We start from the raw sequence: 17,307 nt of genomic DNA on the forward strand, positions 1-17,307 counted from the left end.
AGTATTTCGATCCTGTCACAATCATCTTGAAACTGAGAATGGACGGCGTTTTCTCTCGTCGCTGCAATTTGCTTAGCTACCTAGTCCGTAATCTGCGTTATCTTTTTCTCGACAGTATACGCGGATATTCTTGTACACAGCGTCAAAAGCCGCGGATAAAAATTAATAAATTTTATATGATTGCACACCTTGTGGAGTGCTATTCGACAACGTTTGTATTTGCTTTTCGAAATGTATTCAACATAGCAGCTTAATTTGTATAGTACAACAATATGGTGAGCGCACTATCGCAACGTGGGCGAATTTGAGGAAATCAAGTCACAGCCATGCGTATTCAGAGTCACAATTTAAGTTCGATTGACAGTAGCCAAGAAGAAAATTATTCCTTATAAAATATATTACCTCTCAAAATTCGCAATTGTCTAGTCGAGCAGTGGACGAATGGGTTGCTCACACGATATCAACAGTCGTCTTGCAATTTTCCCCTCTATAGCTTTGACCAGTTGACCACTTACAACTTCTCATGCTGGGAATTATAGCAGCTTTTATACAGAATAAGATGACTCACGCAACACTCTGATGACAATCACATCGTTGATATATAGATACGGTGGTAGGTATAATGTTTGTGGTTGTTCGAACCGCGGTCATCACCTCATTTACCCAGGTAAAACTTTTAGCATAAGAACTGAGGCGACACACGTTTCAGTTCGAGCCATTTATACGGTCAGCATGCAGCCAGTAAACAACTGCCACAATTCAGATTCGAGATTCAAAATCATTAGCCCTGTTTCGTTTCAACAGCCGAGCTACGGGGCTATTCGAAGTCTACGCTATCCAAACTATAAAGCATGTAACGCGAACGCTTACGGCTGCTCCTTTGCGAACGCGACGTTGTTATGCATTAATGTGAACACTACGTCGTTCCACTGTTTCCGATTCAACGCTGAAGACTCTATATGTATTCGACGAGGCTTCGTCATGGCTAGTGATGTCTAAAGTGGGCGAGTGTATATTTGGCCGCTTGGTGGGGAATGTATGTACATGTGCATGTGCGTGGGCACGCACTGCTAGGCGGGGGCCTCCGAGTGCCCCGAGCCTTCGTGCTCCTCGTAGATGTGCTTGAGGCCCGACGCGTAGTAGAGGAGGACCAGGTTGAGGCCCTTGAGCCGCTGTTCGCACTGTTCTAACAACGGGCGCAGCGCCTGGCGCGTAGCCTCGTCCGGGGCTTTCGTGAGCTGCTCTTCTAGCTTGTCCTTGCGCTGGCGCTCCGCCTCGTAGGAGACCTTCACCCTCTGGTACTGCAAGGCCAAGGAAAAAAAAAAAGCCCGGTGTGCGATACCATTGGCGCGCTTTGCAAACGGAAGTACGGTTATCCGTGAATATAATCGATAGTACGTCTGTTGCATACTGCCTCTTCGTAAATTCGCTCGTAACGCTAAAGCAGGTACTAATCATGTACCTTCAACGTATGCATGGTGTCCTGGACGCCATGCGCCGAGACAAAGAGGAAATCCGCGAAGCTTTTTATTCGTGCGGGCGTAAACAAGTGTACGTTGTCGACAGCCAACGGAAGCAGAATTTCTCTGTTCTCGCACTTAAGCAGATTGCACTATAGTTAATTATATAATTATATAAAATTGTTATTCTTCATTTACGGCAAATATGTCAATACTAAGTTTTAGAGCACGTTTGAAAACATCAGTTCCTGTTGTTTGTGGCGCGCTATTTCTAGAGCTTATGTTTATTTACCCGCGTTTTAAAGAAAGTCCATTGTTAAATCTTCGTTTCTGTTGCTGCCATGTTTGCAGGCAATAGCAACAACAACAACGACGGCGAAGACGACGACGATTAAAGAACGCTGATCCGTCGTCCCGCTTCTGTTTAAAACCTTGATGCATGCTAACGAGGATGATCTATATGCGTGTACATGAGCCCAATACAGATTTGTCTGCGTCTGACCATCACTATCCTTTTGCACGCAGTTATAACGCCCCTTTCTCAACTGGCTGCCCGTGGGTTCGCCACAGCGACCGCTTATAGTTGAAAACAGGCAAAAAATAAAAAAAAAACGCCTCGAGGCTGTCTCGCTTACGACGTTTCTGACGCGCTCCATGCGCGCCTGTGGCTTCAGATCGCTGTGCATGTGTTTGGCGGCGGTGACAGCCTTGGAGAAGAGCTCCATGCCGAACCCGCGGTGCGACAGGTGACGCAGCACTTCTTCCAACCGGCTCGCGTTGTCGGTCATCTCGAGCTGCTTGAAGAAGTCGTCTTCGTACTGCTAATTAAAAGGCAAGGCGCGCGCGACAACCGAATACATTGAAAGGAACCAAGGAACCAAATTTTTCGTTGCTTACATAATAACCCCATGCAAAGTCAACAGAGAGTGAAGTAAAAAAAAAAATAGCTGACGATTACGATACTCCCTATTGCGAAATTTGAGCGCAGCTCTATACGTGCTTTCATTTCGCGATATAGTGTGGCGCGGACATTCTGTCTCGTGCGGCGCGTTGCAAACAAAGCAAAGTGTGGCTAGGCTGCCTCGCTAATCGGAAGATCGCGAGAGGTAGCACGTGGGTGACGCGTGCTACCTGTCTGCGGCGGCTGCACAGCAGCCGCCGCAGACAGACCTCTGATCACGCATGCAGCGCTGCGTTTCCATATACGGTATCGATGGACGCGCTCGCCGTATTCCTTAACCTTATCGCTGACGTCATCGTTGAACAGACGAGGCGCGCTACTCTCACGCTTTCGCCATGCCCTCCTCCTCCGCTTTCCGCCTCACGGTTCCGCAGCACCGTCCTCCTCCACTTTGCTCCTCGCGCTCTCTTCACGTTCGCCGTCTTTCATCCCCAGTTGCGCTCAGCGTTCGCTCTTTCATCCTTCGTTATCTCGGTTACGCCGAGGGACGCTGACGGACGCCGACGCTCAACGCAGGAACGGGCGCTTAAAAAAAAAAAGTCAAAGGTCAAAAAGGAAGACGCCGACCACAAGAAGTTTCGGCTCCCATACAGGAGCTCCCGTGCAACTACCAATTGCTTGCTCTTTTGATGGAAATGTAGGATGTTGGAAAGGGGAAACGAAACTTGCGCGAAAAGACAACTTGCCGTCGATGAGAGTCCAACCTACGCCTTCCGCATTGCGCATGCTATAATTCTAGCATCGAGATACAGCGGCAGCCGTCCCTCCGTCGACTTTCTTATGTATTTGTGTATGCATGCTAGATCTAGCTCTGAGACAGTGTGTTAGCCAGCGCCACTATAAGTCATGCGGGAGGATGTGGAACATCCCTTAAACAGCGGACTTCTACATTTTACTGTAAGTAACAGTTAATTTTTTTTCCTGCGCTTTCATCGGCTTCACTTTCTGTTGGCTTCATGCGAAAAAGTATCGTGCTCGAGCCTGTCAGGTCGGTGATGCCCCTATACAGAGCGACGCAGAAATCAAAACAGGACGCGTAACCACCATGACGTGCACTTTCCTCACGCTGATATACGTCGCGTTCGGGCGGCCCAGCAGACCTGTATTACGTGCGCGCGCCGTGGCTCACGCAAATGCACTATTACGTTCTGATGCAGCTGCTATGGCGTCCCTCTGCACGTTGCCGCAGGGCCATGAGCTCCTTCCGATTCCCAGGGGCGGCGTTAGTATGCGAAGTTCTTTACTAGAATAGAAAGCTGGGTGATTTGGTGCGCATTTATTTTCTCGTAGATTTTAGCCTGAGCAATCGACAAGGGCACAAAAAAGAAAGGAACACAAACGCTGTCCTTGTGTCCGTGTGTTCTTTCTTTCTGACGATTGTGCGTGAAGTTATTCTTCGCCGTATGAGGGCGAAACTGGGGAGTTGACCTAACGAGGGTGACATGATGTCAGCGACTCGATGATGATGACAACGTAAAGGACAGGGTGGACGCATGTACACAGCAGACCCTGCTTCGGGCGTTTACTGTTGTACTAAAAGCGGTCGTGTAATGGTTTTTGGGCCGCACAACGGCGTATTTCACAACACACTGTAAGTGGTCTACTGCAAATAGCCCCCATATTCGTCTGTTTACTGTTCTCTCTCTTTCGCTCACTCCCTCTATCTACTCTCTCGTGTGTTGTTCACGTTTTAACCCACTACTTCCATCCATGCTTGTCGATGTTCAGGTGTCTGCCGCTAGCTAGACAGTTACGGTGCGGCAAGCACAATTCTGATCTCTATTTGATTCTGGTTAACCTCCCTGCCTTCTTCTTATCTCTTTCCCTCCTGATCTCTATTTCGTTTATTTCAAAGCCGCGAACAAACATAAATATCACAGTTTGAGAATTAAAATTTATGCGAAACCAGACACAAGATTGCCCCAAGGCGAGAGAGGTCTAGACCTTGTGGTTGAGCAATGTCCATCGCAAGGATCACACCACGACTGTAGGCGTGTATTGGCCTAAACGAGGGCTGTCTCTGGATTTTACCTAGTTCACTTTGCGAACCACCTGCTCACTCATTTTATCCTTCAAAGAGGCCATAGGCGTAGGGAGTCGTGTAACATATATATTGCGTATTGCTTCCTCCATGTTCACGCATTACAAGCAATAAAGACTCGGGAAAACCAACACTTGTCCAAAATAAATCCGTTCGTTTTATAGTATGTATCTAATTTTAGCGTCTCCGCTGTATGAAGGCTACTCTCGCACTTACCCGTCTATCATCTCAGAGAAAGCGTCATCTTTGAACTGTTCCTCAAATATATCCATCGTTTTCTACGTGAACAGTTATTCATATGTCCGCAGTACACATCCAGTCGCAAGACAGGGCTCCATAGCTATGCAACGCAAGTAATACCTTTTATTGCGATATCAATTATGTGGACCATCCAAAATGGGGGCTCGCTGCGACGGTGTCTTTCGCGCTCGCGAGGGAGGAAAGTGGGAAGGGTGGGCGCTGTCTTCTCACGCGCACAACGGGGCGATCAGGGGCTCGTCAGGAGGGGAGGGGAGAGGGGGCAGGCTAGTGCGCATCTCCTCTTTTACTCTAGCTGCGGCGGCCGCGCGCGTCCTGCATGTCTTGGAGGCAATCTGCGCTGGGTTCGAAGTCTAGCCGACCTCAGATAGCTGATGGCTTCGTGCGCGCTGTGCTCACGCACCCCCCCCTCTCTCTCTCTCTCTCTCTCTCTATATATATATATATATATATATATATACAAGCGGGAGGTGGCACGAAGAGGAATTCGCTCGACCAGCTCTGCTGCCACTTTTCATCACGCCAGCGTTCTGACCGCGAGCGGTCATCGAGCGAGATGTATCCGCGGTTGCCTGTGCGCGCGTGATAACGTGCTTGATAATTCAGTTTGAGAAATTTTACAACAGTTTACGCAGCTGACAAAACGGATAACCTTACTTCGTATATGTCTAACAATTTGCTGTCGGCAAGCAGTGCTTCGCCTGTCGAGTCAAACTACGACTTTTTCCGTTCATTTCTGCTTCGCATATCGTAGCAACGGAACCGACTTCCCGCGGACGTCTGTATCAGTGATAACCGCTACTTCAGTGAAGCTTTAGCTTAGATTGTTTACAAATGGAGCTCCTCTGCATAACTTACGTACACGTACTGTTTTCTGTTCATTTGTTTTATACCAGGAACTCACTCCCCTCTGCAATACAAATCGGCTTTGCGAGTGCGATAAATAAATAAATAAATAAATAAATAAATAAATAAATAAATAAATAAATAAATAAATAAATAAATAAATAAACGTGGCAGCTTTAGCCCCCACACCTTTCTCACAGCATAGGGACCGCCAATCTACTTCTAAATGTTAAATTAAGCCATACGCAAGGTACTTTGCCGAACCATGCGACAATTGCAATACATTCGCTAGTTTTCAGAGGCCGAATTCACAGATCTCTTCGCTTGTAAGTGCTCTTTGCCAGTGGCTGGCCGCTTTCACTAATGATATGTCTGGTATCGGGATTGGCTGGATTTTGCTGTTACGATCAATTCCGTTAAAAGAGCTTTTTGGGAATGCATGTACAGGTGGGCTTTCCTGTTGCCCGCGGGCACGAGAAATCGCTCAATAGCTTTGGAGCCCAAACACGTACGCGTGCGACTACGTGGCATGCATGCTTACCGTTGGCAAAGGCTGCACCACTGTCGTCACCGCTTTTGTCTTCGGAACGGGTGACTGGGCGGGCCTTTGGGCCTTGACTACGTTGGCGAGTAGTCGCATCTCCTGTTCTTCCTGCGTGGTATCATCATCATCATCATCATCATCATCATCATCATCATCATCATCATCATCATTTTTATTTTCACTCCTGAATACACAAGGTGAAAAAGGGAGAGCTGGAAAAAAGACGAAATTTCTTCGGCTTGACAGAGCTCCCGTCTCCCAGACAGGCACGGTAGCGGCTGGTGTATCAATACAATCACGCATAAAGTGTGGATATAAGAGTACTTTGAACACAAGTAGATGTGTTATATATAAATGCACAGAAGTGTCCAATAGACACAAGTTACCATCAGGAAACGCTGGTGTGTAAATACAAAACACGGAGGAAGGAAGGAATTAGGAAAGAGCATTGCGTAACACGACTGAAGCCGAACGCATACAGGCCTAACACGTGGTCGTCACGTCAGAGCGCGCGGTAGGTTTTAGTGCTTCCTGGTCTGCAGGCAAAGGTGCCGCCGGGCAGCCGAAAAACCGCGCCCCTATTAACAACTACAGGGAACGAAACAAGCCGGCCGAGACACCGAGTCTCAGAGGTCACACGTTCGGCCGATACTCTGAGAGAAAAAAGCGGTTCGCTTGCCAAGGCTCGCTGCGTGACGTAGTGCTCTCTCCTTGCTTATTTCCTTCCTGCCTGATAGAACGCACAGCACAGTGTCCCCAATATCACTTTTGTGTCAGCAGCAAAGTGTCGAACCAAAACTTTTTAAAGTGCAGCTCTCTTTGCCTCCTCTCCCCGTCCGCGCGCACACGCACGCACGCACGCACGCACGCACGCACGCACACAAACACGCGCGCGCACGATTATGCAACTTGGGCCACTGGGAATGTGACACTGAGTGCGTGAACATTCTTGGCCAATGCCAAAGAATGTGTACGTGCTACAGGTGCCCGGAGTTGACGAGCTGAACAAGAGGAAAGAAATGAACAAGTCCGACAACAGAAAATTAGAGTTGCCGTGGCTACAGAGAAGGGAAGTAGCCGCCATCAAAAACAGTCCAGCGTACAGAAAAAGGTGAAGAGATCGGAATGAGACGAGAACGTGCATCAGCCCGGGAGTCTGGCGCTACGGAGATGTCAGGAAAAAGCCGTTAACAGAAAATTGAAAAAGTCTGCTACACGTGAAGTGGATAAGAAATACCCAACATAAGCAGCAGAGTATGCAGAAAGAAGTCAACAAAATGGTACCAGAGCATGCATTGAACAAGGAGCGCTGGGCTGTACATATGAGTAAAGAAGGCAAGACATTTCAGTAAACATAAAAAAAAGCTTCGCTAATAACCTATTATTATATATGCGTGGAAGTTGCCGATAATTTTTTTTCATTCCGGTTTTCATTTTGGTGCAGCGAAAATGGCTCAGTTTTGGTTCAACTACGAAGCGATAAAAATAACGGTGCAAACGAGTTTGACCCGACTAATGCAAGATGCTCCTGAGCTTCGTGGAAAGACTGAAGCGATCTTCAATTACCCCTGTCTTGCGTAAGCTATAACCAATCCTGTGCCTGCAAATTTCCTAGTGACGGACTGTAACTGACGACGTGTGTGCTGTGCTATGTGTTCTCTCTCCTCCCCATTATTCATCCCCCCATCTCGCTCCCATGTGTAGGGTAGCAAACCGTTAGAGCTGAACTGCTTTACCTCCCTGTCTTTCCTTCTCCACTTTTTCCTTCCTTCCTTCCCAGTTTCATCACAGCACCTAAATCATCTGCCGTTGCCAACTGTATGTTTCACTTCCCTTAGTACCCATTAAAAGACCAACGGTTAAGTTCTGCGCATTACTTGACTCGCTCAAGTCGGCTTCTTATTACAATTATACAATATCAGCTACTACAGTTTGCGCTCTAATCCGCACAACCCTTTTGCTGTACCTTATACGTACATCGCTACCTCTATCATTTTTCGTTTCATCGCTCGTTGTGCTGCCCTTCCCCATTTTCGGGTGATAAATTCTATTACAGGTTTTTATTGTACAGAAAGTTGATGGTTACCAAATTGAAACAGTCACAGATTTTTACAAGAAATTACCGGGAGACAGCGAAAAAGCGAGAAAGCACTTCTTGCTTTGAAAGGCAAGAATAAATTGTCGCGATAACTACAGTTGAGGATGCATGAAATAGAAAATAAAGTTTGATTTCTTTCTGGGGAGGGGGAGGGGAGAGAGGAAGGGGGCGCACTGAGAGAAACCGCACCCGCAAAACGCAGCTTTCGCGCAGCCAAAAGAGCTCGAAATTATAAATACTGCACAAACTCGGCCCAGAATTATGGTGAAAGACCGCACCTCTGGTAATTTCCATGATAATAAGCTGAAACACAAGTCGGGGACAGTTAGGCGCGATATGGGACAAGCTCATCAAAAGCAGTGACTGGACATATACAAGCTGAAAAAAATAAATAAAAAGAAAACATAAACCAGAACAAACTAAATAACGACGTTTTCTCACCTTTGTGCTAGTTTCATGAACGCCTGGAATCAGGGGAAAAAAACGTTATATATGCGCAATCTCCCTTCGTAAAAAGATTTCAACATTAATGACAGGCGCGCTCACCTCCGACGGGCTCTGCCTCTTCCTCTGGCCACATTTTCCTGAAATGCGGGAGGAGTCATCAGTGTAACGGTCTAGCGAAAAAAAGCATTTTCGTTAAGGCGACCACGTACGACTTCAAGAGAGTCCCTGGGAAGCAGTGAACGTGGGAGTGAGTTTTCAATTAGACAGCCTTTTGTTTGTCAGTAAAAAAAGCATGTGCGCGTTGCGTATATTCTTCGCTTACTGCTTGCATAAGGTCAGCTGCATGGCCTTGTGGTGGCACTTGCTGTGGATGATCATTCTGCAGACCTTGCAACGCATTCCCCTGCTGAGCCAGATCTAATGAAGTCCGAAAACCAAAGAAAAGCGAAACAAGGAATGAACCTCTGCTGCAGAGATGAGTATATGAGCATCAGCTGTTGCATGTCCTATTCTGTGAGACAGCAATCAGACATAGAATGTATAAATAAAAAAAATCAAGTTTCACCCGAAAGGGACGCATCGATTGCGATAGCAAATTTGTGGACAGCTATACGAAGTAAGGACAGTAGCTTTATCGGCGGTATAAACTTGGAAACGTAGCCATACTAACTAAATTAAGAAGCACGGTGTGACGCGCGCACGCACGCACGCACACACACACACACACGCACACACGCACACACACACACACACACACACACACACACACACACACACACACACACACAAAATGGACAGATCTCACTCGATGACTGTCGAAACTCGCTGTCAAAACACCGCAGTGACGAAACGCGGCAGCAGCAGCGAGCGAATTGACCTTCGTGCTGCCGCTCGCATCAACGCAGCGCTGACTCTGTACCCGTCACAGATGGCTTTCAAGGTACAGTGGCCCGGCAGCCCGGAGTAGAACGCGTCCCCCCCTTCCTCTCCTCCTCTTGAAGCCTTGCGCGCGACAGAAGACGGCGCGCTTCCTCCTCGCTTTCCTTCGTTGTGTGCGCGAGCTTTAGCCGCGATCGCCGCCTCACCCTCGCACGTTTTCACTCGCACATACATATACGGAGCGCGGCGACTATTTTATCGCCCTTGGACTTCACACAGAACCTTACGGCAACGCCGACGCTGACGACAGACATGCGCCTGGAGTGTCCATATAATTGCTATCGCAATGAAAAGGAAAGAATGTACTGAGGTATGTAAATATGCACACAATCTCGTATCATGCTACTTGGGCATCTGTATGCTCACACGGTACGAGACTTACACCGTCCAAAGGATTAAGCAAAGTTATAACAAACAAACAAACAAACAAACAAACAAACAAACAAACAAACAAACAAACAAACAAACAAACAAGCAAGCAAGCAAGCAAGCAAGCAAGCAGACAGACAGACAGACAGACAGACAGACAGACAGACAGACAGACAGACAGACAGACAGACAGACAGACAGACAGACAGACGGACGGACGGACGGACGGACGGACGGACGGACGGACGGACGGACGGACGGACGGACGGACGGACGGACGGACGATAGATAGATAGATAGATAGATAGATAGATAGATAGATAGATAGATAGATAGATAGATAGATAGATAGATAGATAGATAGATAGATAGATAAACTTTACATTGTGAACTTGACTATCGACGATCGCTTCGTTTGTTCTTAAAATTTGACGACGTCGATTACCTGCGACAATCTATTCTTACAAGCTGTGTATACCTGCCCTCTTGGCGTTGAGGCGATGTCTTTTACGCTCTGTATTCTGCGCTCAGTCTGCCGGAAACTCTTGGAGTCCCCTGCTGGATACAAGACTACAAACTTTATTGAGCTCAATGTTACCCGCCAGCGAGGCAGCGTCGCTACCCGCCGTCAGTGATGATAAACAATTTCGCGACTGCTTCTAGTAATCAGTGTGGATAACACGTACCCTGTTGTTGCAGAACTTGCAAGTCGTCGCTTTCTTAAATATGACATCCTCGAAGTCGTGAGCCATGGACTTCATATCACCCACGGGCCTGCTTGCAGATGCGATAACGCGCACACTGTCAGTATTTCGAAATGATCGGGAGGCTTCATTGCAAATCGGAGTTGTAGAACAGGACATGCACGAATCAAGTTATTGCAGAGACTGGCTCTCGATGAGCGTGTTTAGCGATCACGATTACCAATCAGCGTAAGGTGTGCGTAGCTTCCACACTCGATACTTTTACAGCAGCAGAGTGAGTTAATTTTCGTTTTGCTTCAGGTTTTTATTAAAGGACTGCTGGTGAGTAAAGTGTCGCGTGTGATGTATGGTGTCGAAGAAAGCACGAATTCACATTGTATTACATAAATGATAACTTCGACCCTCTCGTCTAAAGCAATGAAAGCAGCCAGCATTTTTCATTTCTCAGTTTGTTGCTTCTTAAGAAGCAGTTGAGGACATTCATGCTTCCCAACGATGAACAAAGACGGTTTGTGCCGAATCATACGTCGATGTCCATATTTCCTGCGCATCTGCACCTGGCGAGTACTCCTGCGCTGGCCAACGGTGGACAAAGAAAAGCACGCACATTGTGCTCCCCGAATAATTTATACCTATCTAAGAACGATGTACTCTGCTTGGCTAAGCGCTAAACGTACGCTGAACCATGGTACGTAACAAACGGAGATCCCGCGTTCCGTTTACAGGCGCGGTTACCGCTCACTGAGAATGTGACGGTATTCATTAGCGACTGCAGTGTTATGGCTGCAATAAGTCATGCAGCTGAACTCGTTTATATACCTCCTCGAAGGCATCGTCCTTCCAGTTCTCCGTATTTAGCTTGTTTATCCAGTTTTGAGCAACAAGTTGACCTAATGGCCTTATTGGGAACTTCACCCGAAATGTTGATTCCGCGGAGCCTATTAAAACAACTTTTCTGCCATGGAACACAACTGGCATGGCCAACTTCAGAAATGCAAGCGTCTCTTCCCAGGTGGCCGTAGTTAACCAGCACATGTTCATCGTCTATCCCTATTCTCGCACACAACGCAAACTCGTGAGCCGCAACAATCTGCTAGTAGGGTATACGCCGAATGAATCGGTAGTTATTCGAACATACGTGCGAACTTTTGACCACCCGTTGTCGCCTCATACGCTTGAACTGTTTCGTGCCGAACCGTTATTTTTTCAGTTCAGGTTTGGTTCGGGTTCAGGTACGTACGTTCTGAAAATGTCGGTTCGCATTCGGGATCAGTTCCACCCAAAACTGCGGTCCGGGCACGGTTTTCGGATCGTGTTCGCGGGTTCGGTTTGAAATCCTGTTTACAATAACAAATATAAACTCCCCAATATAGTAGAAAATGCATTTAGGTTTTACTCAACACAGAGAAGTGCCTTTTGAAAGCACGTGACTTGAATAAACCTATTCAGGTCAAAGAACTTACGTAGCCTCTCACACTTACACGACATTGTAATCCCCCATTGAAATAGACTTCACTTCAAAAGACTTCACAATTTTTTTTTATTTGCGAGTTTTTTCCCCAGTAGCGCCCTATGCGTCTACAAATTATCCCTTCTAGAAGGGCACGTGCCGTAGTAGCCGTAGTCGCCGTAGTAGCCGTAGTGAAGTTTTAGCGGTCCACTATTAGAAAAGAAAGGTAGTAGTACTTACTAACTTCGGAGTAGTAACTGCTTGTCACATATGCTATTACCTTGCTAGTGTATTTAGTAGCGGAAAGGTTTGCAACATTTACTAAACCTTTGAATTAGTAATAGCCACTGCCCAGTTACCAACTGCAGTTAGTAATAGAAGGAATATGTAGTGTATATACCTGTTGTTTCTAAATTTAGACTGACAATTATTTTTAAATTCCTGCTGCAGATAATACACCCCTGGCTTTTCAGCTAGATTACATACAAGGGCGTACATTTATTGCTCGGCATATCGTACCAGAAACCTAGATAATTCACAAGAATGCATTTATTAAATTTTTGAAGTATGATGATTGTAATGCACACGTTGCACTCACAGGACCGTAGCCTGTTGGAACAAATATTCCGTTGAAACGAATTGTGTGCCCAGCACTGGTTTTCGGATATGTGCACCCAAAAGTGTGCGGCAAAATGCATTCGTGTCCATGTTATACTCCTCGTGCAGCGCGGATACCAGTGGATCACAGGGTGTCGAACCGAACCGGAACTGAAGCTTCAACCGGAGCTGAACCGTTATTTTCAGCCGAACCGAAGCGAACCGGTATGTTTTCTCTCATCGTGGTACCGAACCCGAACCGGGAACATTTTGGAGGAACCGTTCCGAACTGGTTCAATCACATGTTCAGCCCCAGAGCCATTTTCGCCGAAATTCTACGAGCGTGCGGGCCACTGCGCTGACGAGAATAGACGGCGTATAGTGTCAATTCATCGCGGCGCACATTTGTGAAAGTCATGTTGCTCGCCACTGTAATCTCAGTGGCTGACTCAACTGTACGCACTGTTGGCGTGTACTGTCTAGACCTATTAGCAGCCGTTAATGGATACGACATACTTATACTTCGCACCGCAGAAATGGCAGTAGCAGCGAAGTGCCCGCCTCCCGGTTGCAAATTTGTGATCATCGCAGTTAATGTACCGCCTCATTCCCCACTCGAACTATTTCTGGACAAGGTTCAAGTTTGCATCACTCACACATCGCGCACTCATTTGTAAACATTGCCGGCGACTCCAACGCCGAACACCGACTCTGGGACCCGGCTGACGGATGTACGCGTGGTGTAGAGCCATCACAACTCGCATCCGCCAATGATCTCGTATCAATAACCCTCGATCCCAACCCAGATTTCAATTGCACGCTGCTCCCCCTGGATTGATGGCACGTATGCATCTCTTGCTCTCGCCTCGTACTGGTTCGTTAGTGATTCAAAAAATTATTGTCATCAAAACCCTCAATTCTTTCTTACAGGAACAGAATCTTGAATCGCCCTATAATTATAATTGCTCCCAGTTGGTTTAAAAAAAAACTCCGCTCATTCTTAAGAAGCTCTGGAGTTTTCTGTTATAAATTTTATAGTAACTTCGAAGGCTTGCATTCAACTAATTTACGACCAGTTGTTCCGCGACCAGGTGCATGGGAGCAATTCCTGGTGTACGCCAGATTTGACGATTGAACATGAACGCATCTGACCAATGCGCAGACGTTTAAGGAAATAATGTGCATACGTAAAAATATAATGTGTCTACTGATATTACGAAACTGTTGACCTCCAAGCGGCTTTGCACACCGTTAAGGTGGCAAAGTATATTCGGCCTCCCATTACAAATCCAATTTGGAAAACGGCAAGCCACGCAACATCTGCCATTTGGTTTTACGCAGGGGAAGAGTGCGCCCCTCGCCTTGCACGCTCTCCCTAATACATTCGGGGAAATTAAACGTTAAAAGCTACACGCGTGACTCATATCCCTTGATTTGAAAGGTGCCTCCGACAGTGTTTTGCATTCTACAGCACTACAGTTATTCAGATCTCATAACTGCAAAAAATTACAGGGTCTCTTAAGATCTCTATTAAGAGGTGAGTGGCGAAAGCCTCCTCTTCCTCCTCTTATCATTAGCCTCTTTCTCTTTGCCTCTTCTCTTTCTCTTCTTTCTTTTGGTCATTACTGCTCACTACTAAGCATATTTAGTCATTTGGAATCAATTGTGGTCATTACAAGCCGTCGTTAGACATATTGGTCATTTCGTAGTCATTACAAGTCATTAGGAGTCATTTTAGTCATTACGACTCATTACTAGACATTCCTAGTAATTTCTAATCAATTGTGGTCGTTACAAGCCGTCGTTAGACATATTGGTTATTTCGGAATCATTAGTAGTCATTACAAGTCACTCTTAAGCTCTACCAATCTCTGTTATAACGTTATCATTCGCTAACTGTCCCTGTCAATTATTTTTCACTCTTTAATCTGTCTTTAATCTGTCTTCATATGGCGTGATGACGCTTCGGCGGGCACTCCGGCGATCAGATCTGCTGACACAAACTTCACCACGAGCCTAGAAAGAGTTTCGCCTTAATAACTTTGCCATCACTTAACAGAGCCAGCGAGGCGCAAACCACACCTTCAGCCGGAAGTCCTATGGGCTCGCTAGTAAGTCCTCTACTATGAAATATTATTACTCATAGACTTTTATATCTCCCCTTACCACGCGGCGTGTGGACACAGGCACACGCCGACGACAGGTTAGGTTGTCATTTCCGCAACCAACCGCTCTGATCAAGTAGCAGGTGCCCACGCAAGGCACTCCTGTTATCTACGGCTGGCGGAGTCGTGCAAAAGTCACCTTCAGCACAGAAAAAAGAGAAGTCATGCTCTCTATACTTCCCCAAGAAGCCATGCCAATACTTCTACCTGAATTTGCAACACCACTTTTCCTTTGAATAACCCAAACGTCAACAAAAAATAAAAATCCACGGCTTTATTTTGTATTCGAACCTAACCTTTTCTGAACGCGTAAACTACCTCAGGCCAAAATGAGAAATCATTTGCTCCCGTTTAGTGCTCATATTTCTTTTTCAAAAATTCATTATTCTGCAGCCCTAGTTGACACTCGCCTTTTATATTTATATATTTTATATTTATTTTATATTCGCATTTTTTTGTACCCCGCACCTCCACCAGTGTCGCGGTGCAACGCGGACAGAACACAGGGAGACGTTCTTCACGAACGACAGGACAATTTGTTCAAAAACAAACAGAGCAGAGACACGTCTTCTTCGTCATCACCCAATCTCACTTTGACCCACTAGGCGGAGTCCGTTAGTGTTCCCATCGTCGTCGTCGTCTGCATATAATACACGCCTCAATATGCATCGTCCCTTTTGGTAGACAACGTTTCTGACCCCTCAGTTCACCTGAAATCTCGCATTCATGCACAACGCACGCTCCTACTCACCGTCACAGGTGCGGAACTTGCAGCTATATTTATATGCTAGCAGAATGCAGTTGTGAGTCAATCAGTCCAGTCGCCTCACTCGTGCTGTCTTGTTTTCGAGCTCGGTATTCAGCTATGTACCAACTAGCTCAGGAGCCCGTTTTATTATCTAACTACATGTTCTCCTGGAACTAGGCGCCATATTAAAATAATATGACCACGTAATACACTGGCAGTTGACACTAGATTACATGTTCATTTTCAACAGTATATGAACAGTGAGCGCGGGGAACTCGAAGAATCTAACGAAGAAAAAAAAATTGGAGACTGGTATCGCGGTAAACTACTGCCACAAAGCTCACTGAATGTGCAAATTCCGACCCCGACATACAACTGTGTATCGCGCATAATACTTTTTGATAACCTTTTCAAGTTAGTGTCCGTGCAAAAGAAAGCGGTTGTGACACAGCTGATTGCTAAGGGAAATACGTTTCTCTAAAAGCATCGCACGTCTTTCAACCGCGCGAATGTTTATTTTTTTTCCTTCTTCGAACAGGAATGAACCGGTTCAGTATGCTGCGAACCGGTGCGAGCCGTTGGTATTTTAACGCGATAGCGTTAAGGAGCTCGTGTCGCAGAAAAGCCGGTGTCGTCGGCGTCGGTGTCGGCGTCGGCGTCCGCGGCGTTGACCGTGAGCGATAAATCACTGCAGGCACTTTTTTCCCTTCGAACAGGAATGAACCGGTTCGAACCGTTGATATTTTTGCTCCGGAGCTGAACCAGAACCGAAGCGAAAAAAGCGTGAATCGGAATGCGAACCGAATTACGCACACAATTCGGTTCGATACCCTGCTCATAACTGTTCTTCGCAATAAAATATGACGACGACAGAGAAATCCACGCGGTCGCGTACAGCAGCCGGATCTCACCGCATTTGGTCGCCGGCGAGGACAGGTCCCGCGGGCTCATCGTCCCTAGTATCGCGGGTGCGCTCGAAGCTGAGCTGGGAACCCTTGACCTTGTACTCGCCCTTGAACAGGAAGCGAAGCGTTATGTCGCCGTAGCAGTGACGCGGGTCGAAGCCCGACAGGGTGGCGTACTTGTGGAACTCCCTGCGCAGCGTGCACAACGCCCGAAAGTCAGGTCTGCGGAGTTTCCGTCGAACCGCTGTCCCGTAAATACTATCGCTGATGGGATGGCTAGCCTTGATGTAAAGGGCACAAAAAAAAGAAGAAAAACTAAATCAGTTTTGATTAATACCGATCTTTTATTATATTTTCATTAATTTCACTTAAAGCGTTGATTATTCGAAGACAAAAGAAAGGAGAAAGTTCATTTTTTTTTGCATATTGGTAGTACGTCAGTGTAACGTCACGGATTTCGAAGGTCTTCTTTTTCGTATTAGTGCCGTTGTGGCTCCGTAAATGTTCATGAAGTTTGTTAAAGTCAGTATTTACTTAATTTAGAATACAGTGTAGTCCGCCTCTACCAATAAAGAAAAAAAGACATCAACTACAGGGCCGCATAGGAGATGCTATGAAAGTTTATGACGTCACGGCGACCTGTTGCGGGAACTTCACGGTGGCGTCGCCACCTTTCCTTCGTTTTTGTTAGTTACCGTCCCTCCTCTCATGGTAAGAGCGGCTTCCTAATATTGTGGTAGAGTAATTTACTAATACGCACAAATTTATTATTCTC

The 17,307-nt window shown here is 46.5% G+C and overlaps 2 protein-coding genes across 2 annotated transcripts in view; one reads left to right on the top strand and one right to left on the bottom strand.

Moving 5' to 3' along the window:
• Window positions 1-17,307, top strand: part of rdgC (retinal degeneration C) — a 352,883-nt gene that overhangs the window by 21,713 nt on the left and 313,863 nt on the right. The window lies entirely within an intron of this gene.
• Window positions 704-17,307, bottom strand: part of LOC135898121 (PDZ domain-containing protein 8-like) — a 47,625-nt gene continuing 31,021 nt past the window's right edge. The window contains exons 17-24 of the mRNA XM_065426868.1: window positions 16,539-16,721; window positions 10,650-10,737; window positions 8,978-9,072; window positions 8,755-8,792; window positions 8,650-8,672; window positions 6,108-6,218; window positions 2,096-2,281; window positions 704-1,301 (exon numbers count right to left, since the gene is read on the bottom strand). Of these exons, the coding sequence (XP_065282940.1) occupies window positions 1,071-1,301; window positions 2,096-2,281; window positions 6,108-6,218; window positions 8,650-8,672; window positions 8,755-8,792; window positions 8,978-9,072; window positions 10,650-10,737; window positions 16,539-16,721 (955 nt within the window). The 3' untranslated portion in view covers window positions 704-1,070. The remainder of the gene's footprint in view (window positions 1,302-2,095; window positions 2,282-6,107; window positions 6,219-8,649; window positions 8,673-8,754; window positions 8,793-8,977; window positions 9,073-10,649; window positions 10,738-16,538; window positions 16,722-17,307) is intronic.

The sequence above is a fragment of the Dermacentor albipictus genome, chromosome 3, assembly GCF_038994185.2.
Source record: "Dermacentor albipictus isolate Rhodes 1998 colony chromosome 3, USDA_Dalb.pri_finalv2, whole genome shotgun sequence".
Lineage (NCBI taxonomy): Eukaryota > Metazoa > Arthropoda > Arachnida > Ixodida > Ixodidae > Dermacentor > Dermacentor albipictus.